The sequence below is a fragment of the Heptranchias perlo genome, chromosome 7, assembly GCF_035084215.1.
Source record: "Heptranchias perlo isolate sHepPer1 chromosome 7, sHepPer1.hap1, whole genome shotgun sequence".
Taxonomy (NCBI): domain Eukaryota; kingdom Metazoa; phylum Chordata; class Chondrichthyes; order Hexanchiformes; family Hexanchidae; genus Heptranchias; species Heptranchias perlo.
Genome location: NC_090331.1, coordinates 33,902,478 through 33,928,618, shown reverse-complemented (window position 1 = coordinate 33,928,618; position 26,141 = coordinate 33,902,478). Strand labels below are relative to the sequence as shown.

Genomic DNA, 26,141 nt, shown 5'->3' with positions numbered 1-26,141 from the left:
TCAGATACAATACGAATAACAAGAAGTGTTTCCCACAGCACGGGAAACAAGCTGAGGTTGAATTAAAATCGCACCCCTGCCTCAATGTCCACAAAATTAACAACTTAAACAAGATCAACTATGTCAATAAGTGGTTTAACTTCAATAGTAATTAGTTAATAATAATGAAATTCAAGCACCCTAAAAAGAAAGCTGACATTTTTGGCTCACTTTTACCCAACTCTAGTCTCAATAAAGAACTCCCTTCATTGCTCAATTCTGTTCTAACATTATAACTGACATGAAGTTTTTTTTCCACCAGGTTAGCTGGAGTAAACATGGAGGAAGCTGTTGTTTATCAGGGTGATTGTCATTCAGCCCATCTAACTCTTTGGGCTCAATTTTAAAATCAAATTGCGGGTGCATTGGGGGTGGGGGGGCTACGAAAATCGGGAAAATCCCGAGCGGGTGTGGAAGCTGGCTCCATCCCGCCGACTTCCGAGGTTGCCGCCGATGCACCTGTATGCGCGCACCCTTCACGAATCTGGAAGTCCCGCCGGCAGTTAAAGCTGGCAGAACAATAGTTAAACCACTTATTGACATAGTTGATCTTGTTTAAGTTGTTAATTTTGTGGAGATTGAGGCAGGGGTGCAATTTTAATTCAACCTCAGCGTGTTTCCCGTGCTGTGGGAAACACTTCATGTTCAAGGAGACGTGTTTCAGGCAGCAGCCAGTTGGACATTTAAATCCCTGTTTGACAGATGGGGATAAAAGATGAGTTATTGCAGCAGGGCACTCAGGTGTCTCAGACAAACTTTAGGCTGGGAGATCTTTGTGTTGAGACTGAAAATTCTTGGTTTACACTAAGAATTCTTCTGTTTACGCATATTTACCAACTTTTTGGACCCCTTCAAACTGACACCATCAGGATGGGGGGGGCGGGGGGTGGGTGCCATGGCTGTATTCGCCACTACATCCGAGGACAAGCAACATCACCTTCCTGGTGCACTTCCGCCGCTTGGAGCTCCACAACACAGTGCTGTGCCACAGGCACCTGCGCAAGAGCACAGAGGGCAACAAAAGAGGGAACGCCGTCGCAGGAGGCACTACCCTCGCCAGAGGGTCTACAGATCGAGGCTCAGCTTCCTGGACCTCTCCAAGGAGCAGTGCATACGAAGGGTCAGAGTGAGTTGCCAGGTGGTTGAAGACATCTGTCGCCTCCTTCATGCTGAGCTGCTACCGGTTGGGCCTGGTGGCATCTCATTACCCGTCGCTGTTAAAGTCACCACTGCCCTCAACTTCTTTGCCTCTAGATCATTCCAGCGTGCCACCAGTGACATCGCCGGGGTCTCTCAATCATCTGCACACAAGTACATTGCTATCAACTGTTTAAGTTCAATTTTGAAGTTTAAATTTTTAAGTTTCTGTCAGGCTTCAGCAGAGAGAGCTGTTGTAGTTAGTTAATTGGTTAGCTGGATTAAACTGGTTTCTGAAAGAGGAGCAGGCCTGACTCATCTGAGTCACAAACAGTAGAAATACAGGGGCCTGTTAGTGCAACCAGCACTGAATGCAACGGAGCACTGAGTGAGACAACTGAGAGTTTGGTGAGTGTGAGAGCTTGGTGAAGGAGGTGCTGCTTTGCCTTGCTTTTCCTAACTTTTTCCACAGAGCGGTGGCGGACCTGAGCAGCAGAAGACTGAGAGTGGGGAATAAAAGCAGCAGCTGACCTGCAACAAGAGAAAACTACTGTGCGACATCACAGGTGAGGCAGGAGAGTCCGAGAGGTGAGCACAGTATAAAGGGAGAGTCCAAGAGCGGGAGAAGAGTCTGAGAGGTGAACACAGTGTAAATCTAAGGCAATTCATGGCAGCACAGCTCGCACCTGTGATATGCTCCTCCTGCACTATGTGGGAAGTCATGGACACTACCAGTGTCCCTGGCGACCATGTGTGCAGGAAGTGTGTTCAGCTGCAGCTACTGGCTAGCCGCATTATGGAGCTGGAGCTGCGGGTGGATTTACTGTGGAGCATCCGTGATGCTGAGAGTATTGTGGATAGCACCTTCAGTGAAGTGGTCACACCGCAGCTAAAGATTATGCAGGAAGAAAGGAAATGGGTGACCGCCAGGCAGAGAAAAAGGACGAGGCAGGTAGAGCAGGAGTCCCCTGGGGCCATCTCCCTCTCAAACAGATATACCGCTTTGGATACAGTTGGGAGCAATGGCTTATCAGGGGAAAGCAGCAAGAGACAAGTTCGTGGCACCACGGGTGGCTCTGCTGCACAGGAGGGGAGGAAGAAGAGTGGCAGGGCCATAGTGATAGGGGATTCAATTGTAAGGGGAACAGATAGGCATTTCTGCGGCCGCAAACGTGACTCCAGGATGGTATGTTGCCTCCCTGGTGCTAGGGTCAAGGATGTCACGGAACGGCTGCAGGGCATCCTGGAGGGGGAGGGTGAACAGCCAGCAGTCGTGGTCCATATTGGTACCAACGACATAGGTAAAAAAAAAAAAGGATGTGGTCCTGCAAGGTGAATTCAAGGAGTTAGGAGATAAATTAAAAAGCAGGACCTCAAAGGTAGTGATCTCAGGATTACTACCAGTGCCACGTGCTAGTGAGTATAGTAACAGGAGAATAGACCGGATGAATGCGTGGCTGCAGGGATGGTGTAGGAGGGAGGGATTTAGATTCCTGGGACATTGGGACCAGTTCTGGGGAAGGTGGGACCTGTACAAGCGGGACGGGTTACACCTGAGCAGGACCGGGACCAATGTCCTCGCGGGGGTGTTTGCTAGTGCTGTTGGGGAAAGTTTAAACTAGAGTGGCAGGGGGATGGGAACCTGAGCGGGGAGTTAGAAGGGAGTAAAGTTGAGAGCAGCAAGAGAGGGGAAGACCCAGGGGAAATTTACAATACAAATAGTACAAACGGTTGTTCAAGAACAAGTGAAAGGGAAATGCATAGAGCAGCAGAAAGAAAGTGTACTTCAGACACGAAAGATAAAGTGAAAACTAGAAGGCGTAAAGCGATTAACCCAGCATCAAAGCTGAAGGTCAGGCTAGGATGTGTGGCCCAACTAAGAGTTCTATAAACAAATGCACGGAGTACAAGGAATAAATTAAATGAATTACAGGTTAAAATTCAAATTGGAGGGTATGACATGGCTGAGACATGGCTGCAGGATGGTCAGGATTGGGAACTAAATATACCGGGTTATAAGGTCTCCAGGAGAGATAGGGAAAATGGAAGAGGGGGAGGCGTAGCCTTAGTGATTAGAGGTTAAATCACTTCAATGATAAAGGAGGATATAACGAGGGGTAAGCAGCCAACAGAGACCTTATGGGTTGAATTGAGAAGTAGGAAAGGATCTAAGGCTATAGTGGGAGTTGTGTATAGGAGTCCTGGCAGCAGCTCTGAAGTGCTAGATTGCATAAATGCAGAGATTAGACAAGCGTGTAACAAAGGCATAGTGATCTTAATGGGGGACTTTAACCTTCACATAGATTGGGAAAAGCAGACGAGCAACTGTCAGAAAGGTAGTGAATTTCTTGAGTGTGTCCAAGATAGTTTTCTACAGCAGTATGTCCTAGAGGCAACAAGGGGGCAAGCCATACTAGATTTATTAATGAGTAATGAACCAGATTTAGTTAACAGCTTAACTGTGCGTGAACATCTATCCAATAGTGATCATAACATGATCGAGTTCAATGTAGTGTTTGAAAGGGAAAAAAAGTGAATCAGCTGCTAAGATTCTAGACTTGGGTAAGGCCGACTTCAATGGGATGAGACAGAGACTGTCCACAGTAAACTGGGCATATCTGTTAATGGGTAAAATGACTGATGATCAGTGGGAAATGTTTAAAGAAACATTTAACGTGATACAGAATCGGTTGATACCCCTGAGGGGCAAGAACTCTACTTGCCAAAAAAAACAGCCATGGACAACGAAAGAGGTAAGGGACTGTATAAGACATAAGGAAAGGGCATACAAAAAGGCAAAAAATGGCACAGATCCTGGCGAATGGGAAAGAAACAAAGATTAACAAAGGGACACAAAACAGATAGTAAGAACTACAAAAAGAGAGTATGAAAAGAAACTTGCAAGGGATACCAAAACCAATACGAAGAACTTTTATAGTTATATTAGGAAAAAGAGGGCGGTCAGGAGCAGTGTTGGCCCCTTAAATACTGAAAGTGGGGATATTGTCATTGACAATGGGGAAATGGCAGAAATGTTGAACAATTACTTTGCGTTAGTATTTACAGGAGAAAAAGAGGATAGCATGCCGGAAATCCCAAGAAAACTAATATTGAATCGGGGACAGGGACTCAATAAAATTAACATAAGTAAAGCAACAGTAATGAAGAAAATAATAGCACTAAAGAGTGACAAATCCCCAGGACCAGATGGTTTCCATCCCAGGGTTTTAAGCGAAGTAGGTGAGGACATTACAGATGCCCTAACTATAATCTTTCAAAGTTCTCTAGATTCAGGAACTGTCCTTCTAGATTGGAAAATTGCACATGCCACTCCGCTTTTTAAGAAAGGAGAGCGAGGGAAACCAAGGAATTATGGACCAGTTAGCCTAACATCTGTTGTGGGGAAAATGCTGGAGTCTATAATTAAGGATAGGGTGACTGAACACCTCGAAAATTTTCAGTTGATCAGAGAGAGCCAGCGTGGATTTGTGAAAGGTAGGTCGTGCCTGACAAACCTGATCGAATTTTTTGAAGAGGTGACTAAAGTAGTGGACAGGGAATGTCAATGGATGTTATTTATATGGACTTCCAGAAGGCATTTGATAAAGTCCCACATAAGAGACTGTTAGCTAAGATAGAAGCCCATGGAATTGAGGGAAAAGTACAGACTTGGTTAGGAAGTTGGCTGAGCGAAAGACGACAGAGAGTAGGGATAATGGGTAGGTACTCACTTTGGCAGGATGTGACTAGTGGAGTCCCGCACAGATCTGTCTTGGGGCCTCAATTATTCACAATATTTATTACTGACTTAGATGAAGGCATAGAGTATCTCATATCTAAGTTTGCCGATGACACAAAGATCGATGGCATTGTAAGCAGTGTAGACGAAAACATAAAATTACAAAGGGATATTGATAGTTTAGGTGAATGGGCAAAACTGTGGCAAATGGAATTCAATGTAGGCAAATGTGAGGTCATCCACTTTGGACCAAAAAGGATAGAACAGGGTACTTTCTAAATGGTAAAAAGTTAAAAACAGTGGATGTCCAAAGGGACTTAGGGGTTCAGGTACACAGATCATTGAAGTGTCATGAACAGGTGCAGAAAATAATCAATAAGGCTAATGGAATGCTGGTCTTTATATCTCGAGGACTAGAGTACAAGGGGGCAGAAGTTATGCTGCAGCTATACAAAACCCTGGTAAGACCGCACCTGGAGTACTGTGAGCAGTTCTGGGCACCGCATCTTCGGAAGGACATATTGGCCTTGGAGGGAGTGCAACGTAGGTTTACTAAAATGATACCCGGACTTCAAGGGTTAAGTCATGAGGAGAGATTAACAAATTGGGGTTGTATTCTCTAGATTTTAGAAGGTTAAGGGGTGATCTGATCGAAGTTTATAAGATATTAAGGGGAACAGATAGGGTGGATAGAGAGAAACTATTTCCGCTGGTTGGGGATTCTAGGAGTAGGGGGCACAGTCTAAAAATTAGAGCCAGACCTTTCAGGAGTGAGATTAGAAAACATTTCTACACACAAAGGGGGTAGAAGTTTGGAACTCTCTTCTGCAAATGGCAATTGATACTAGCTCAATTGCTAAATTTAAATGTGAGATGGATAGCTTTTTGGCAACCAAAGGTATTAAGGGATATGGGCCAAAGGCAGGTATATGGAGTTAGATCACAGATCAGCCATGATCTTATCAAATGGCGGAGCAGGCACGAGGGGCTGAAAGGCCTACTCCTGTTCCTATGTTCCTAAGTGCATAAGACAGGTCACCGATAGTTTAGGTAGATGAGGTGGCGATGTGGCTGTCATTGTGTCGACGCTGTTGCTCGGTGATGGCGTTCCTCAGAGGTGTCATGAGCCTCTTGTGTAGGGGTTATTCCTTGTCCCTGAGGAGCCAGCCCTTAAGGCTGTTCAGTGCGTGGAATAGGCCCGGGATGTTGGATTGCCTCAGAATGAAAGAATTGTGGCAGCTGCCAGGGAATCTGGCACACACATCAAGGAATCTTTTGCGGCAGTCACAAACGAGCTGAGTGTTGATGGAGTGACACCCCTTTCTGTTGATGAACACACCTGGCTCGTGTGGAGGTGCTCGGTTTGCTATATGGGTGTAATCAATTGCACCCTATACCCGTGGGAAGCCAACCACAGAGTGGAATCTCACTGCCATCTCTGTCTGGCTGAGGACGTCCATGCGGAAGTAAACATATTGCGATGCTCCTTCACAACATGGCACAACATAGAGGGGTGCTGCTTGAGGAGGCCCCATCCACATCTGCCATCCACATTGAGGAGGAGGAGGAGGACAAACCCATGACCAAAGCAGCGGCTCACCTGACTGCTCGTGAGGCCAGGGAGTCACTCATATGTGAATGGTTCCCCTAACATCAGAAAGTGTGAAGAGTCCAGTCCTCACACCACCTGGAAAGACCAGCTCCCACATCAGCTCCTTCCCCCTGTTAGAATTTTGTTTGTGTCCCATCAAAGTTAATCACATCCCGATGTGATTATCAGATCAGGATATGTGTTAATATCAGAGGTTAGCTGGAACAATGGAGGCCAGCCAGTCATCATGAGAATCCCTACGTGGTCAGTTTTCGGTAAAATATTAAAATGCCTACGTGGCAAAGAAGCACCAAAATGGTTAGAAAGGGTTAATTAGTTAGTAACTGAGATTGGTACTGGTGGCCTGGCCTCCTGCTGGGCCATATGTTTGCATAGTCAGCAGGTTTGCATTGTCTTATCAATGTAGAGTCTTTGATGTGATTCAAGGACTGGTCTGAATGTCTCCATGTTTATGGAAGATCAATATAGGTAACGAGCTTAGCCAAAGTTGAAAGACATTCCAAGTTGGGAGATAAGGAACAGAAGGAACAGGAAAGAACATTCCAGGTTGGAAGGTGAGGAAGTATCCCCTTTGATGTCTAACAGCAACATGATCAGCACATGGACGATTTATGATTGGCCGGCAATAATGTAACCTTGCATGGCAACCTATGTCCGGCTTATGATTGGTGTTGACCCTCGTTAAGTATGTTCCAACCCCTATTCATCTGTATAAAAACGTGTGGATTTCTGTATGTTTCTTGTTCTTGCTCTGCCAGCATAGAGGGACTCTATCAGGAGTCCAAATCAATGCTGCAGACTAAGAACCCTGCTATTAAAGTTGTGTTGAACTTTAAAATGTATTCGACTTCAGTTTTTACTGAACCAGACTGAGGGGAAAGAATCCGGATCGTCAATCACATTATCTTTCTGGGATGCCCAGGGCATCTCCTTCCCTTTGTATTGCCAGGCAGGAGACATCAGGTTAAACTAACTAGCAATTAAACTATCAACATGGCCATTATGTTGGGGTCTGGAGGAACCTCAATATACATTCTGGGCATCAAGTGAGATGACTCACATTAAAGGGGAAGGTTCTGGACATGGAAGGGGAAGATATAAGGAGAAGCAGCAGGCTTTTTGATTAGTTAAGCAGACAGAATGGTCTGAAGTCCAACCGACAGAAGACAGGCCGGATCACCGTGGGTCTGTCGGAAAACAGGTTGTATGAGTTTTTTGTGTAACCGTAATAGTTATTATACTATTGGTATCTGAGTAATAAACTTGCATTTGGACAATACGCTCGAGCCTGAATCACGAGGAATCATTTAATTAAGTTTAAGAGGTTTCCTTTCACCTCCCCCCTCTACAAAACAGTCCTGCAACTTCACATACACCCATTGTAAAGTGACCCACTGGGTGGCATCAAGTGTCGCCGTTCATGATGAAGCTCAAGAAAGGGCGCTATCACAAAAACCAGTCAAGAAGGGGCAAGAGGTGGCAGTAGTGGTGAGAACGATAACATTTAATGTGAATACAACAAAAACCAAATATAAATGAAAAACATGACAGTCTGTGCATACCCTGAGTCCAAATGGCATATGTCAGGTCCTGAATGGACTCATTTGTGAGCCATGCTTGAAGCTCAACGGAGGCTAGCCTTCTCTCCATCGCAGACATTCCCATACTTACCTGCAATGCCATCTCAAACATTTCAGCAGTTACGTGCGACACTATCTCAGACAGTTGCTCACGTCTCTGTGACAGTATCTCAGAGATTCTCTCCCGTACCTGTGCCACCATTCCACTCGTGCAGATGTTGGACTCCTCCATCCTCTGGGCTATTGTGGAGAGTGCACATGACATCTGTTCCAGTACCTCGCAAATGTGCTGCTGTCCCTCGATCATTCTCCTTTTAAAGCATGGCCCCCAGGGTTCAGCATCTATGTCCAGCTGAGCAGAGCCTGGAGAGGAGTGCGCCCACTGATGCGAACTCTCGACAGCTGCCCCTGCCACCAGTGTCTGCTCGTGCTCACTTGTGTGTGGTAACTCACCAGGTGTCAACCCAACTTACTGACTACTAAGACCCATCGAGGTGTGAGTATCTGCGCTGGTGGATGGCTCGCTAAGATGTGACGGTGCACCCTCAGAGGCCGGGAGCTCCTCTGAGGAATCGCCCTCTGCCATCACTGCGGTCGTTGAATGGCCTGGAAGAGAACAGAAGGCAATATTAAGCATCATCATGGATGTGTCATAATGTGATGAGCATGCTGAGGTGTTCAACATGCCAATCACTCTTAAGATCAATTCATGTTGTGTGATGTTAAAGTTGTGTCACCAGACGTTTGTGGGGTGTCTATCTCGGTGCCCCAACGGATAGGCACTCGAGGGTGCGATTGATCTGCAGGGCCGCCTCCTGCTCCGCGTCTGTGAGGACCACGATTTGTTGTGGTCCCCCCTCCACTTCTCGCCCTCTCACGTGCATTTTGTGCTCTCTTCTCCTAGAAGGGGAGAAAGTACAGACGTATGAGTGAGTGATGGTGAAGTGGTCAGCCGATGAATGCACTGCTTTGGGTGAGGCTGACCATGAAAGAGATGCATCAGAAGGTGAGTACGAGACAGAGCCATGACATTGTATGAGGAGGTGAGGATGTGCTCAGGAAGTGCAGGTAAGTTGAGGATGAGCCTTAAGTGGGTGTGAGGAGTGATGTGATGGAGTAGTCTTGGCAGTGCAGAATGGTGTGGTGGCCAGGGGCGGTGATGTGGAAGACGGAATGCAGGAGAATCAGTAAGTGTACTCACTTTTGCTGACCTAGTTAGGTCATTGAAGCACTTCCTGCACTGGAGCCAGGTGCGGGAGATGTTGCTGCTGCTGGTGACCTCCTCTGCCACCTCGAGCCAGGCCAGTCCGCCAGGTAAAACACTTCCCTCCTCCTCCTCACCCTGGCCAATAACTGCTGCAGAGAGGCATCATTGAACCTTGGAGTAGCCTTGACCCTGTGCTGCTCCATATTGTGTGTTCTTGGTGTTTGCTGCAGCAAAAACCATTGGAGCAATGGCCCCTTAAATAGAGCTGCTCCAGCTGACAGCCTGTCATGTGGGTGCACAGTCCGCCCGCTGCTCAGCTTTTGGATGGCAAACCTGGAAGCCACGTTAAGGGCCGTCAATTAACTTGCGATCGCATGGGAAATGGTAAGGTTTTCGTAGTCGGGTTACCCGCGCGCCCATTGACCCCCCCCCGGCACCACCACCACCGCACTGCTGCCATCCCGCCGCCCTTTCAAAATCGAGCCCCTCGTCTCAAATGATAGTAAATGTGCCAGCAAGTGAGCAGGACCAGACCATCACTGCAGCAATTGACAAGGCAGAATCAGTAACAGAGCAATTTCATGACCTAGCACAAGGAGGTAGAAAACCAGTTCAATCACAAGAGGCTCATGTGGACATGCTATGTCGTTTACTCCTTCTACTGGCGAAAGACCTAAAAGGAACATAGAATCATAGAATCATAGAAGTTTACAACATGGAAACAGGCCCCCAGGCCCAACATGTCCATGTCGCCCAGTTTATACCACTAAGCTAGTCCCAATTGCCTGCACCTGGCCCATATCCCTCTATACCCATCTTACCCATGTAACTGTCCAAATACTTTTTAAAAGACAAAATTGTACCCGCCTCCACCACTGCCTCTGGCAGCTCGTTCCAGACACTCACCACCCTATGAGTGAAAAAATTGCCCCTCTGGACCCTTTTGTATCTCTCCCCTCTCACCTTAAATCTATGCCCCCTCACCATAGACTCCCCTAACTTTGGGAAAAGATTTTGACTATCCACCTTATCTATGCCCCTCATTATCCTATAGACTTCTATAAGATCACCCCTAAACCTCCTACTCTCCAGGGAAAAAAGTCTCAGTCTATCCAACCTCTCCCTATAAGTCGAACCATCAAGTCCCGGTAGCATCCAAGTAAATCTTTTCTGCACTCCCTCTAGTTTAATAATATCCTTTCTATAATGGGTGACCAGAACTGTACACAGCACTCCAAGTGTGGCCTTACCAATGTCTTGTACAACTTCAACGTATTCAATGTTCTGACCAATGAAACCAAACATGCCGAATGCCTTCTTCACCACCCTATCCACCTGTGACTCCATTTTCAAGGAGCTATGAACCTGTACTCCTAGATCTCTTTGTTCTATAACTCTCCCCAATGCCCTACCGTTAACGGAGTAGGTCCTGGCCCGATTCGATCTACCAAAATGCATCACCTCACATTTATTTAAATTAAACTCCATCTGCCATTCATCGGCCCACTGGCCCAATTTATCAAGATCCCGTTGCAATCCTAGATAACCTTCTTCACTGTCCACAATGCCACCAATCTTGGTGTCATCTGCAAACTTACTAACCATGCCTCCTAAATTCTCATCCAAATCATTAATATAAATAACAAATAACAGCGGACCCAGCACCGATCCCTGAGGCCTCCAGTTTGAAAAACAACCCTCTACAACCACCCTCTGTCTTCTGTCGTCAATCCAATTTTGTATCCAATTGGCTACCTCACCTTGGATCCCATGAGATTTAACCTTATGTAACAACCTACCATGCGGTACCTTGTCAAAGGCTTTGCTAAAGTCCATGTAGACCACGTCTACTGCACAGCCCTCATCTATCTTCTTGGTTACCCCTTCAAAAAACTCAATCAAATTCGTGAGACATGATTTTCCTCTCACAAAACCATGCTGACTGTTCCTAATCAGTCCCTGCCTCTCCAAATGCCTGTAAATCCTATCTCTCAGAATACCCTCTAACAACTTACCCACTACAGATGTCAGGCTCACCGGTCTGTAGTTCCCAGGCTTTTCCCTGCCTCCCTTCTTAAACAAAGGCACAACATTTGCTACCCTCCAATCTTCAGGCACCTCACCTGTAGCGGTGGATGATTCAAATATCTCTGCTAGGGGACCCGCAATTTCCTCCCTAACCTCCCATAACGTCCTGGGATACATTTCATCAGGTCCCGGAGATTTATCTACCTTGATGCGCGTTAAGACTTCCAGCACCTCCTTCTCTGTAATATGTACACTCCTCAAGACATCACTATTTATTTCCCCAAGTTCCCTAACATCCATGCCTTTCTCAACCGTAAATACCGATGTGAAATATTCATTTAGGATCTCACCCATCTCTTGTGGTTCCGCACATAGATGACCTTGTTGATCCTTAAGAGGCCCTACTCTCTCCCTAGTTACTCTTTTGCCCTTTACGTATTTGTAGAAGCTCTTTGGATTCTCCTTTGCCTTATCTGCCAAAGCAATTTCATGTCCCCTTTTTGCCCTCCTGATTTCTCTCTTAACTCTACTCCGGCAATCTCTATACTCCTCAAGGGATCCACTTGATCCCAGCTGTCTATTCATGTCATATGCCTCCTCCTTCTTTTTGACTAGGGCCACAATCTCCCGAGTCATCCAAGGTTCCCTACTTCTACCAGCCTTGCCCTTCACTTTATAAGGAATGTGCTTACCCTGAGCCCTGGTTAACACACTTTTGAAAGCCTCCCACTTACCAGACGTCCCTTTGCCTGCCAACAGACTCTCCCAATCAACTTCTGAAAGTTCCTGTCTAATACCATCAAAATTGGCCTTTCCCCAATTTAGAATTTTAACTTTTGGGCCAGACCTATCATTCTCCGTAGCTATCTTAAAACTAATGGCATTATGATCACTGGTCCCAAAGTGATCCCTCACTAACACTTCTGTCACCTGCCCTTCCTTATTTCTCAAGAGGAGGTCAAGTTTTGCCCCCTCTCTAGTCGGGCCATCCACACACTGAATGAGAAATTCCTCCTGAATACACTCAACAAATTTCTCTCCATCCAAGCCCCTAATGCTATGGCTGTCCCAGTCAATGTTGGGAAAGTTAAAGTCCCCTACTATTACCACCCTATTTTTCTCATCAGAATAGTTTCTGAAAGATGGACATTATGCATGGTCATCACGGGGAAACACAAGTGTCCAAAACACTGACCATACATCCACTAATCATGCTTAGGGAAATAAATTGATTGCACTTTATTTCAGCTTTAAGCAAAGAGTTTCTTTCTGTTGGTGCAGAATGAGGTTACAGCAGGTCAAAGGATGAGCTTTCGTTGTAATTTATATAGCGCAGTGGACAATGTTGGGGATGGTGCTTTGGCCCTGTGGCTAGTCTACATGTTTGTTTGTGAAATAAATGGGTCAGCCATTTAGGTGAATACCTTGTCTTTGAGAGTCTGGCATACCACTCTTCCTGGCTGCATAGCTTTTTCTTCAGCAACATCCTAACAGATAATGGCAGTGTGGTCTTATGATGCTAGCTATAGATGGGATTCTTCCTCCATAGTTAGGTCTCTTTGGATGGCAAAATTGTGCAGCACGCAGCAGACAACAATGATCTTTGTGCCCCTGACCCATCGAGGTACCTGAGTGCTGTTTGAAGATGCTAATAGTCTATTCTATGATGCATGGCATCGTTGAATCCACATTAATTTTTTGACCATGGGTCTCCCAACAGTTGGCCAGGCTCCATAGAATAGCCTTTGTCTCCCAGGAATCATCTTTGAAGACTGCCTTCTCTTTAAAAAAAATGATTTGTAACTGCTACCTGGGAGTGGGCATTGACCTGCATGATCCCATGTTGCTGATGACGGACCGCCTGGACATTGTTGGAGTGAATGCCCCTGTGGTCATAAATGCCATCGCATTGTGTCTCGGAATCCAGATGATAATTTGGGCACCACCAATAATGCTCTGGACTTTTGAAAATCTTGTGATGTGTAAGAATTGCACGGTCCTGTCATTCTGCTGTTCTTTTTCCCTGATATATTAGCCCTGGTAAACAAAGCATCAGTGATCTGCACAATGCATCTATGCACTACTGATTCACTGATATTGCAGACATCCCCTGTGGCAGTCTGGGAGGCCTCAGAGGGATCGAGAACGAGGGCAATTATGACCTTGGTGGTGTAGTCCTGTGGTTGAGGATTGTTTGCAGATCAGCTTGTAGCAGATGGCACAACTCCATCACTGCCTTCATGATAATCCTTAACTCTCTTGACAGGTATTTGCAGTTTCCTGATGTAGGTTTGCAGGGCATCAAGTGCAACCCATGCCTAGGAAGTCAGGTGTTTGAATGAGGCCCGGCAGTTAAAATCACCAAAGGCTTCCTGCTGACCCTGGTAGGTAGGAAATTAACTTGCTGGAGCAGTTTCCAGCCAGAAACCTGCTCCGAGTTAAAATATCAACCACTACCCCAGGAGTCTTTTCATTACAATATAGAAGGCTAAGGCCTGATAGAGGTGTTCAAAATGATAAAGGATTTCCATAAGATAAATAGAGGAAAGCCAAGTCCACTGTTAGTGAGTCAGAAACTATAGGCCATGAATTTAAGATCGTCACCAAGGCGATGAAGGGAGAGGTCAGGAGAATTTTTTGCTTGGTAGAGGGCTGTTATGACATGGAGTGCCTTATCAGAAACAATGATGAATGTAAGCAATCTTACAACACCAGGTTAAAGTCCAACAGTTTTATTTGAAAATCACAAGCTTTCGGAGCTTACCTCCTTCGTCAGGTGACACTCACCTGACGAAGGAGGTAAGCTCCGAAAGCTTGTGATTTTCAAATAAAACTGTTGGACTTTAACCTGGTGTTGTAAGATTGCTTACATTTGTCCACCCCAGTCCATCACCGGCATCTCCACATCATAGAAACAATGATGGACACAGCATCCATACTAGATTTTAAAAGGTAAGTCGATAGATATTTGAATAAAGGAAATGTGTAAGGACAGGAGAATGGGACAAAGTTGATAGATTTTTCAGAGAGCTAGAACAGGCTTCGGTGATTCACAATTCTCCTTACAAAAGTACCCTGGATTGACCAGGTATCTAACCACTATAAAGCTGCCTGTTGCCTGCCTATTTGATCCAGCAATGGGATGAATAATTCACTACCTTGAGGTTAACTCCTAAGATTTACTGTTCCTGAATAAGATGCCTCAAGATAGAATGGGATCCACTTTTATGAAACAAATTAAAAAAAAACACTTGTCATGTTCACCTGGCATCTGCTATAAGAACCTAAGAAACAGGAGCAGGAGTAGGCCATAACGGCCTCTCGAGCCTACTCTGCCATTCAATAAGATCATGGCTGATCTTCGACCTCAACTCCATCTTTCCTGCCCAATCCCATATCCCTTGATTCCCCTAGAGTCCAAAAATCTATCTCAGCCTTGAATATATTTAATGAGTCAGCATCCACAGCCCTCTGGGATAGAGAATTCCAATGAGTCACAACATTCTGAGTGAAGAAATTCCTCCTCTTCTCAGTCTTAAATGGCCGACCCCTTATCCTGAGACTATGCCAGGGAAACAACCTCTCAGTATCTATCCTGTCAAGCCCCCTCAGAATCTTATATGTTTCAATGAGGTCACCTCTCATTCTTCTAAACTCCAGAGAGTATAGGCCCATTCTACTCAATCCCTCCTCAGAGGACAACCCTCTCATCCCAGGAATCAAACTAATGAACCTTTGTTGCACTGCCCACAAGCAATCTTTCCTTAGATAAGGAGACCAAAACTGTACATAGTACTCCAGGTGAGGTCTCACCAAAGCCCTGTACAGTTGTAGTAAGTCTTCCTTACTCTTGTACTCCAACCCCCTTGCAATAAAGGCCAACATATCCATTTGTCTTCCTAATTGCTTGGTGTACCTGCATGCTAACTTCTTGTGTTTCTTGTACGAGCACACCCAAGTCTCTCTGAACACCAACATTTAATAGTTTCTCATCATTTAAAAAATATTCTGTTTTTCTATTCTTCCTACCAAAGTGAATAACCTCACATTTCCCTACATTATACTCCAACTGCCACCTTCTTGCCCACTCACTTAACTTGTTTATATCTCTTTTCAGACTCTGTGTCCTCCTCACAGCTTATTTTCCCACCTAGCTTTGTATCATCAGCAAACTTGGATAAATTACCCTCGGTCTCTTCATCTAAGACATTAATATAGATTGTAAATAGCTGAGGCCCAAGCACTGATCCTTGCGGCATCCCTTTAGTTACAACCTGCCAGCTTGAAAATGACCCGTTTAGCCCTACTCTCTGTTTTCTGTCCGTTAACCAATCCTCTATCCATGTGAATGTATTACCCCCAACCCCAGGAGCCATTATGATACATATGATGTGGTGAAATGCATATATCCCTGCACAGAGGAACATTTTTTCCCTTTCTGCATGGATATGTATGTGTATTTTTAAAGGGTCAGCCAAACCCAAAATGCCTGAGTTAATCCAAATTTGATGATTGGTAAATCAACCCATTTGATGTTTGTTAAACTAGCCAAATCCAGTTCAGTTGTAATCATCAATAATTAGCCATAACTTTAATAAAGCAAGAGGATCTTTGATGGAAGCCATCTTATAATTTTTGTCCTCACTTACAATAAGGGTCAACCTCCAAAATATTAAAAAATGTTAATGATTTTGATAATATTTTTAATGTTAACATACAGATTTAGTGGATAATTCCATCTTTATTATTCAAACATAAATCATACCATGACACAATGCAACATTATAATCCAGAACTAAAAGTGCAAACAAGGTGGCTTAATCTTTAAATGCTCTACTACAAAGCTTTTTCACTGGCTTGAGGCAGGGAAGGATCAATACATAGCCACTAACAATTCTGTTTCTGTTGGAAATAATAAAGAAATCTAAAGGTTCCTGTTCTCCCTCCCAACAATTCTTGATTGGTGGAGGATAGTACGGAGAACAGCAACTGTAAAATAATGAAGGAATGAAGGGCAAATGGCAAGAAGGACTGAAAAAATGAATGCCATATGGGAAATCTTAAAACCATTCAATCTGTGTTAACATCACAAAATGGAATATTCTCCTGCGTTTTAAATGTTTAATATATGATTTGATCCTTACAAAGTACAGAGAAAATTGAAAGCTTTTGAAATAACTTCTCAAAGAGATATTTCACTGACCTGGTATGTATGTCATAAATCGCATATGATGCAGTGTAAGAGTAATGATAGACCTGTGAAAGATAAAAAAAAATCATTGCATCATTCTATAAAGAAATGGCCTTGATGGCTTTTTGTGCTTATTCTATGTATAGCTATTTCCTAATGAACATTTGTTTTTCTTTTAATTGAGCCATCCTTTATGACAAAAAAAAGTAAATGCAGTGGTTATTAGATTTCTAAATTAATTGCCAGGATTGATATTGATGTGATAAAGCGCAATTAACCATAATACACAAAATTTTCTTTTTAATTCTGATTCATGCTATATGTATTTTTCTAATCATAAAAGCGTTCGTATCATAAACTTACATAATTAAGCAAAATGTAATTCAATTGCTAATAGCCTTTTATCAGTTCTAAATATTGGGGTAGATTTTAACTTGGGCCACTTGGAGTAAACGGGGCTGTAGCAGCCTGAAAATGACTTACTGTCCTATTTCCAACGGTGCTTCAGCTGCCGCCATCTGAAAAAGGGGTCTTCCGCCGGGCGGCCGGAGCGCCCACCTGTTTCAGGCGGTAGTTCCTTTTAGTATGCAAATCAAAGTCCTATGTAAGACCCTGATTGCAATTTTGACAGACAACTGGGCAGACAGTGTGCTGTACACGCTTTGCTGAGCGGTAAAAAGGTACATTCACAATTATTTTTGTCAGGTCAGGAGGAACAATTGCACCCCCTCCCCTCACTGCCCTCACCGACCTACCTTGCTGCCAGCCAGGACAGTCTCCGGGCCACCCGATATTGCACCGACCTAGAGCTGGCGAGCTGCAGCAGGCATCCATTTGCAGCCTGCAGCTCCTTAGTGACATGGTAACGAGGCCCAATTCTTGAAGTGGACTCGATCTCCTGTCAGCGGGATGTGGCGACCAAAGTGCTCCACTAGTCGGCCGCCCGATAGTTAAAATCTATCCCAATGAGTCTAATATCAGGTCAGTTGATCTTGACATATTACTGATGAATCATTAAATGTATTTAAATCTTACATCTCAGGAAATAATTTCTTCCATTGAATAATGAGAGTCTCCTGAGTAAAATGAGTGAATATATTACAGCCTGCTCTCAGGCAGTGTAATTAAGCTCAAAGAGTTAACTCTAATGGGAATTCTACAGTCTCTAGAAGTAATTTTGAGATCACATCACTGTTCTTATAAATATTTCACTTTTCTAGCACAGTGAGATAATGGATACTACCCTTTAAGTGGTTACCCTAGCCCTATAATAATCAGATATTCCACAAAACATGAGGCTAACAAAGGTTGCATAGACTTATGATACAGAGATTGTAAAAGCACCACATTGTGCAATTAAAATATCTAGGGGGATTTAAATGTTAATAAAAAACACCAACATGCTACATCTTTTAAATGAAAGCTATGTGTACTTAAGACTTTTCATTGCAAAAACCTCACGAGGGAAAAGGCATGTGTATTCCATAAAACAATAGAAGTTTACAGCACAGAAGGTGGCTTTTCAGCCCATCATGTCTGTGGCATTTTTTTTGCTGGAACAACACAAAACTAATCCTACTGCCCTGCTCTCTCTCCTCATAACATTATACCTTTTTCTGCTTCATATGTTTAACTACTTTTCCCTTAAAAGATGCAATGGGCTCTGCCTCAACTGCTTTCTGTCTAAAGAAATTTCTCATAACCTGTCTCGACACACTCTTAGTGACAGTTTTAAATTGATGGTTCCTTGTCATTGGCTTCACAACCAGATGGTTGGGGGTTGGATGGAGGCTGCATTCCTGAAACATCATAACTTGTCTTTCCTCTTTACAGATGCTGATTAACCTGCTGTGTATTTCCAACAGTTTCTATTTTTTTTTAGAATTCGTTCCATCAAAACCCTTCATAATTTTAAAAAAGCTTTATTAAATCTCCTCTTAGCCATCTCTGCTCCTGTGGAAATAGTGGCCCTGATATTTATGGGGAGGAAGGGAGCGTGCGGGGGAGGTGAAAAACCCTGAAGGGCCGGGCAGGCAGAGGTCCTGCCGAACTTAACGGTGGCCAGACTAATTGACAGCCTGGCTGGCTGTCCAGGAGGGAAGACCTGTGGCAGGAGGAGATGGTCCCCAGCAATTGGGAGGGGGGAAAGTCATCAATTGGGGCTGGGAGGGGGGGGGGGAACGGGAGGTCGGACATCATGGCGGGGGTGAAGGGGAGGGGAAGAGAGGACAGGGTGGGAGGTCAGCAATCGGGAGGGAGGGGAAAGGGAGGCTGTGATTGGTAGGGGGAAGGCTAAAGGCTTCTTTGAAAGGTTGGGGTAGCACTCCTGCTCCTCCTGGTCACAAGGAGTACTGGGAAAGGCACTTACCTTGTGGAGCCAGCTGTTCCCGCTTCCCTTTCACTGCTGAGTTTCCCGACCTCTGGGAAACCCATGCAGCAGCAGTGAATTTAAAATCGAGCTCTCAATTGCATGGTGGGAGCCTGATTTAAATATGTTAATGAAGTGTCCTGCCTCTCCACGGCGGGACACTTGGACGCCACGAAACCTGCTGCCATAAAAACAGGAACGGGTGCTGCATGGCAGTTAGGGTCGCGTTTCACGCATTTGATGGTCGATATTAACCCTTCCGCCTGTCGTGGGGGGGTTAATATCAAGGCCAGTGTCACATGTCTCTTACAGCTATAGGGGTCTAAATTGGGATGCATAGCGCCCGTTGTGTAGGCGCTACGCGGACTCCTAAAGACCCAAAATGGCATCCAGAATGCGCACTCACACTTCTAGCGTGATGTGCACTGGACACCATATTGGTAAAGGCGTTTATGCTCGCGCAGCTAACGACCGCCGGCACCATGTAAAGTAGGGTGAATATGTGGAAGATCAGCATGCAATGCTGATTTTAAGGGTCAGATGCAATTTTGGAACTCAACGCTCCAGCCAACACATTGCCTTAATCTCGCACAGTTGAACAGGTCATAAACAGCATGGAAGACCCCCCACCAGCGCTATTTAAAGGGATTATGTAGGAGTTACAGGTTATTTCTTCTGGCTGCTGATGCATTTGAACCTATTTTTGGAGGTCTCCTATACTTGAAAGCTAGGACGAGTGGACATGGCCTAAAAGTTTGAGCCAAGACTTGCAGGAGTGAAATTAGGAAACGCTTCTACATTCAAAGGGTGGTTGAAGTTTGGAACGCTGTTCCGCAAATGGCAGTTAATGTTAGCTCAATTGTTAAATTTAAATCTGAGATTGATAGATTTTTGTTAACCAAAGGTATTAAGGGATATGGGGCTAAGGCGGGTATATGGAGTTAGGTCACAAATTAACCATGATCTCATTGAATGGCGGAACAGGTTCGAGGGGCTAATTGGGCCTACTCCTGTTCCTATCTTCCTATGTTCCTATAATAAAGTTTCAATACTCTACAGGGAGTGGGCTGGCAACAGTAAAAGCACTGGCAGAGTGGCAGGAGTGGGTCAGGAATGCTGTCATCCTGAGAAAGGACAGCAGGTTCATGTTCCATTGAGCCACTGCCACCTGCTGACTCCTGTTACGCACCACCTTCTGCAAGAAAGAAGGACGTGTATTGGTGAGTGTCCTGCAAGATATTTGGGTGATGTGGCTGTCATAGTTGAATAGCTGCCAGTGTGTGTGACCTATGAGTTGTGGGTGTGCAGTTTGCAACAGTGGTAATGTGTGAGGGTGAGATGAAGCATTTAATTGGAAGTTTTGAGTACTGATTGAAAGAGTTTGTTGGGGTGATGGGGGGGTGTAGTGCGTGGAGCGGTGGATGCGGCTAGTGGTATAATTGGTAGGAGTCGCCAGTTGACAGTTGACCTCATTCACCTTGACCACTCATGTCAAAGCATTGAACTTCTTCCTGCACTGCATCCATGTTTGTGGTACTATGCACCTGGCATTGATTTCATCCCTTACTGCCTCGGGAGCATATGTCTAGAGGGCCTCTTGCTGCCTCCTCCCACCTTGCAGATATAGGATGCCCCTCCTTCTGTCCACCTCTTGCACCAAGGCCTCTAGTGCATCATCAGAGAACTTTGGTGCACAGTTTCTCGCGGCCTGGTACAAACTCAGATTGGCAGATTGGTCAGGTCTGCTGTGCAGATTGGAGGATGTGGGATTCAGCAGTGCTCAACCTCTATTCAATGTTTTAACATAACTCATCAGTTTGTAAACATAGGGACAGGACCTGCACCTGTGTTTTACATGTGTGAAGTCCGATCTCCGTTCAGACTCCATGGGGACCCATATCTTATATTTTGCAAATATCAGAGTCCCGCAAACGTTTAGCAGCCCAGTTGTTGCTCATTAAAAATTCCAGCGGTCCCATCATCACCATGCTACACTATATTGCAACACAGATTCACTTCCCAATTGATTTCCACCATTTCCTGCAGCCACAATGCACCTTCCCTTTAAGAGGTGCAGGCTGCCTTTAAGTGGCGCTGGCCACTCGTGATATCTAGGCCCCCTGCTGGTGTGCAGGCACTCAGCAGTGCAGGTAGTGCTGGCTGCACGCAGCAATCAGGTAAATCACCAGGCAGCACGAATGTTGCGTGCTCCTTGTATCTCAACGGCCGGGTGCATCGCGCACCATGATCCCCGCGCTAGTTTCGGGGGTGACCCAATATACTCTAACTGTGACTTAACCATTGTCTATACAAATTTATCATTACCTCTTTACTCTTAAACTCTGTGCCCCAATCAAAATTCTCAAAATTCTACTGCGTTTATTATGGCTTATCTACCTGCACTATCAAGGAATTATGTATTTACATCCGAAGGTCTCACTATTCCTCCATACCCATCAGTAACTCTCTACTGCGTGTACATAGATCAGACTGAGTCTTCAGCAATGTTTAAAGACAATCTACACGTTACAGCTGTAACACAAGCTGCATCAATTAGCCCACCTTGGAGGGAATAGTAGAACAATTTGCTTTGCCAGAGAATACCATTGGGAATAATAACTAGTTAAGTAATTGGAATAACCCCTTGAGTGAAGATTGGAATCTAGGGGTCAGTCCACCAGTATGTTCTTTCTTTGCGATATATATCTGCACAATCTTGGAATAATCAACTAGAATTAATTGGTGGAAAGGATTGAATGTATTAGTGTTAATCTCCAAAAGCTTAAATAGGAATTTTAATGGATTATCTGAAATGGCGTACAATACGAAACTCATTCAGCTGCTGTTCCTCGAGAAAGCTAAAGAATTTACACCTAGGACAGATATGCTCTAACCAATGATAATTTTGAGTGGAAATGATATCGCTGATCAAGCACTAAATTGTATGTAACTTGGAATACAGGTAAATAGCAGGGAGGAATGGGAGGAGGGCTGGAAAATAAAACAGTTTTAGTTTTGCCATAGGGTCCACACTTCAAACGTTAACACATCTGTTCTCTCCACAGATGCTGCCTGACTTGCTGAGTGTCTCCAGCATTTTCTGCATTTGTTTCAGATTTCTAGCAGCTGTAGTTTTTTGCTATTTGTTTAAAGCCAAATGTAGGATGGGGTCTCCTTAAATGAGAAAGCAGCATACTGTAAATCTTAATCAACCACTCAGTTCATATAGTTTTGGATGTTATATATGTGCTGATTATAGTTCTAGAAGGGTAAATAACTAACTTTTCTCAACCTCTCTCTTAGCAAGTTCATCCATTTAAAATAATATGTTGTCCTATGAGGTGAGATTGAGTAGAATGGACCTATATTCTCTGGAGTTTAGAAGAATGACAAGTGATCTCATTGAAGGTGGGACCAGTACAAATTGGACGGTCTGCATCTGGGCAGGACTGGAACCAATGTCCTAGGGGGAGTGTTTGCTAGTGCTGTTGGGGAGGGTTTAAACTAAAGTGGCAGGGGGATGGGAATCGATGCAGGAAGTCAGTGGGAAGTAAAGTGGTGACAGAAACAAAAGGCAGTAAGGGAGAGTGTACAAAACATGACCGGACAAATGGTCTGAGAAAGCACGGCAAAGACCAAGGGAAGTCTAGATTAAACTGCATTTATTTCAATGCAAGAAGTCTGATGGGCGAGGCAGATGAACTCAGGGCATGGATGGGTACATGGGACTGGGATGTTATAGCTATTACTGAAACATGGCTAAGGGAGGGGCAGGACTGGCAGCTAAATATTCCAGGGTACAGATGCTATAGGAAAGATAGAGCAGGAGGTAAGAGAGGAGGGGGAGTTGCGTTCTTGATTAGGGAGAACATCACGGCAGTAGTGAGAGAGGATATATCCGAGGGTTCGCCCACGGAGTCGATATGGGTAGAACTGAAAAATAAGGGAGAGATCACGTTGATAGGATTGTACTACAGACCCCCAAATAGTCAACGGGAAATTGAGGAGCAAATATGTAAGGGGATTACAGACAGCTGCAAGAAAAATAGAGTGGTAATAGTAGGGAACTTTAACTTTCCCAACATTGACTGGGACAGCCATAGCATTTGGGGCTTGGATGGCGAGAAATTTGTTGAGTGTATTCAGGAGGAATTTCTCATTCAGTATGTGGATGGCCCGACTAGAGAGGGGGCAAAACTTGACCTCCTCTTGGGAAATAAGGAAGGGCAGGTGACAGAAGTGTTAGTGAGGGCTCACTTTGGGACCAGTGATCATAATTCCATTAGTTTTAAGATAGCTATGGAGAAGGATAGGTCTGGCCCAAAAGTTAAAATTCTAAATTGGGGAAAGGCCAATTTTGATGGTATTAGACAGGAACTTTCAGAAGTTGATTAGGAGAGTCTGTTGGAAGGCAAAGGGACGTCTGGTAAGTGGGAGTCCTTCAAAAATGTGTTAACCAGGGTTCAGGGTAAGCACATTCCTTATAAAGTAAAGGGCAAGGCTGGTAGAAGTAGGGAACCTTGGATAACTCGGGAGATTGAGGTTCTAGTCAGAAAGAAGAAGGAGGCATATGACATGCATAGGCAGCTGGGATCAAGTGGATCCCTTGAAGAGTATAGAGATTGCCGGAGTAGAGTTAAGAGAGAAATCAGGAGGGCAAAAAGGGGACATGAGATTGCTTTGGCAGATAAGGCAAAGGTGAATCCAAAGAGCTTCTACAAATACATAAAGGGCAAAAGAGTAACTAGGGAGAGAGTAGGGCCTCTGAAGGATCAACAAGGTCATCTATGTGCGGAACCACAAGAGATGGGTGAGATTCTAAATTAATATTTCGCATCGGTATTTACGGTTGAGAAAGGCATGGATGTTAGGGAACTTGGGGAAATAAATAGTGATGTCTTGAGGAGTGTACATATTACAGAGAGGGAGGTGCTGGAAGTCTTAACGCGCATCAAGGTAGATAAATCTCCGGGACCTGACGAAATGTATCCCAGGACGTTATGGGAGGTTAGGGAGGAAATTGCGGGTCCCCGAGCAGAGATATCTGAATCATCCACCGCTACAGGTGAGGTGCCTGAAGATTGGAGGGTAGCAAATGTTGTGCCTTTGTTTAAGAAGGGCGGCAGGGAAAAGCCTGGGAACTACAGACCGGTGAGCCTGACATCTGAAGTGGGTAAGTTGTTAGAGGGTATTCTGAGAGACAGGATCTACGGGCATTTGGAGAGGCAGGGACTGATTAGGAACAGTCAGCATGGTTTTGTGAGAGGAAAATCATGTCTCACGAATTTGATTGAGTTTTTTGAAGGGGTAACCAAGAAGATAGATGAGGGCTGTGCAGTAGACGTGGTCTACATGGACTTTAGCAAAGCCTTTGACAAGGTACCGCATGGTAGGTTGTTACATAAGGTTAAATCTCACGGGATCCAAGGTGAGGTAGCCAATTGGATACAACATTGGCTTGACGACAGAAGACAGAGGGTGGTTGTAGAGGGTTGTTTTTCAAATTGGAGGCCTGTGACCAGCGGTGTGCCTCAGGGATCGGTGCTGGGTCCGCTGTTAATTGTTATTTATATTCATGATTTGGATGAGAATTTAGGAGGCATGGTTAGTAAGTTTGCAGATGACACCAAGATTGGTGGCATCGTGGACAGTGAAGAAGGTTATCTAGGACTGCAACGGGATCTTGATAAATTGGGCCAGTGGGCCGATGAATGGCAGATGGAGTTTAATTTAGATAAATGTGAGGTGATGCATTTTGGGAGATCGAATCGGGCCAGGACCTACTCCGTTAATGGTGGGGCGTTGGGGAGAGTTATAGAACAAAGAGATCTAGGAGTACAGGTTCATAGCTCCTTGAAAGTGGAGTCACAGGTGGATAGGGTGGTGAAGAAGGCATTCAGCTTGCTTGGTTTCATTGGTCAGAACATTGAATACAGGAGTTGGGATGTCTTGTTGAAGTTGTACAAGACATTAGTAAGGCCACACTTGGAATACTGTGTACAGTTCTGGTCACCCTATTATAGAAAGGATATTATTAAACTAGAAAGAGTGCAGAAAAGATTTACTCGGATGCTGCCGGGACTTGATGGTTTGACTTATAGGGAGAGGTTAGATAGACTGGGACTTTTTTCCCTGGAGAGTAGGAGGTTGAGGGGTGATCTTATAGACGTCTATAAAATAATGAGGGGCATAGATAAGGTAGATAGTCAAAATCTTTTCCCAAAGGTAGGGGAGTCTATAACGAGGGGACATAGGTTTAAGGTGAGAGGGGAGAGATACAAAAGGGTCCAGAGGGGCAATTTTTTCACTCAAAGGGTGGTGAGTGTCTGGAACGAGCTGCCAGAGGCAGTAGTAGAGGCGGGTACAATTTTGTCTTTTAAAAAGCATTTGGACAGTTACATGGGTAAGATGGGTATAGAGGGATATGGGCCAAGTGCAGGCAATTGGGACTAGCTTAGTGGTATAAACTGGGCGACATGGACATGTTGGGCCGAAGGGCCTGTTTCCATGTTGTAAACTTCTATGATTCTATAAAATTCTTAGAGGGCTTGACAGGATAGATGCTGAGAGGCTGTTTCCCATGGCTGGAGAATCTAGAACTAGGGGAATAGTCTCAAGATAAGGTAGGCTTAGATGAAGTAGGGTGGCAGGAGACTTTTCCTTGGAGCAGAGGAGGCTGAGGGGGGACATGATTGAGGTGTATAAAATTATGAGGGGCACAGATAGGATGGATACTAAGGAGCTTTTTCCCTTCGTTGAGGGTTCTATAACAAGGGGACATAGATTCAAGGTAAAAGGCGGGAGGTTTAGAGGGGATTTGAGAAAGAACTTTTTCACCCAGAGGGTGGTTGGAGTCTGGAACTCACTGCCTGAAAGGGTTGTGGAGGCAGGAACCCTCACCACATTCAAGAAGCATTTGGATGAGCACTTGAAATGCCATAGCATACAAGGCTACGGACCAAATGCTGGAATATGGGATTAGAGTAGACAGGGCTGATGGCCGGCGCGGACACGATGGGCCGAAGGGCCTCTATCCGTGCTGTATGACTCTATGACTCTATGACTCTATAAGGGGTTGGCCATTTGGGACTGAGACGAGGAAGAATTTCTTTACTCAGACGGTTGTGAATCTTTGGAATTCTCTACCCCAGGGAGCGGTGGATGCTCAGTCGTTGAGTATATTCAAGATCTGACATCGATAGATTTTTGGACACTAAAGAAATCAAGGGATATGAAAATA

The 26,141-nt window shown here is 44.8% G+C and overlaps 1 protein-coding gene across 1 annotated transcript in view; it reads right to left on the bottom strand.

Moving 5' to 3' along the window:
- The window catches only part of LOC137323598 (inactive dipeptidyl peptidase 10-like), a 685,713-nt gene that overhangs the window by 157,421 nt on the left and 502,151 nt on the right, over window positions 1–26,141 (bottom strand). Inside the window, exon 6 of the mRNA XM_067987272.1 lies at window positions 16,546–16,598. Within this exon, the coding sequence (XP_067843373.1) occupies window positions 16,546–16,598 (53 nt within the window). The remainder of the gene's footprint in view (window positions 1–16,545; window positions 16,599–26,141) is intronic.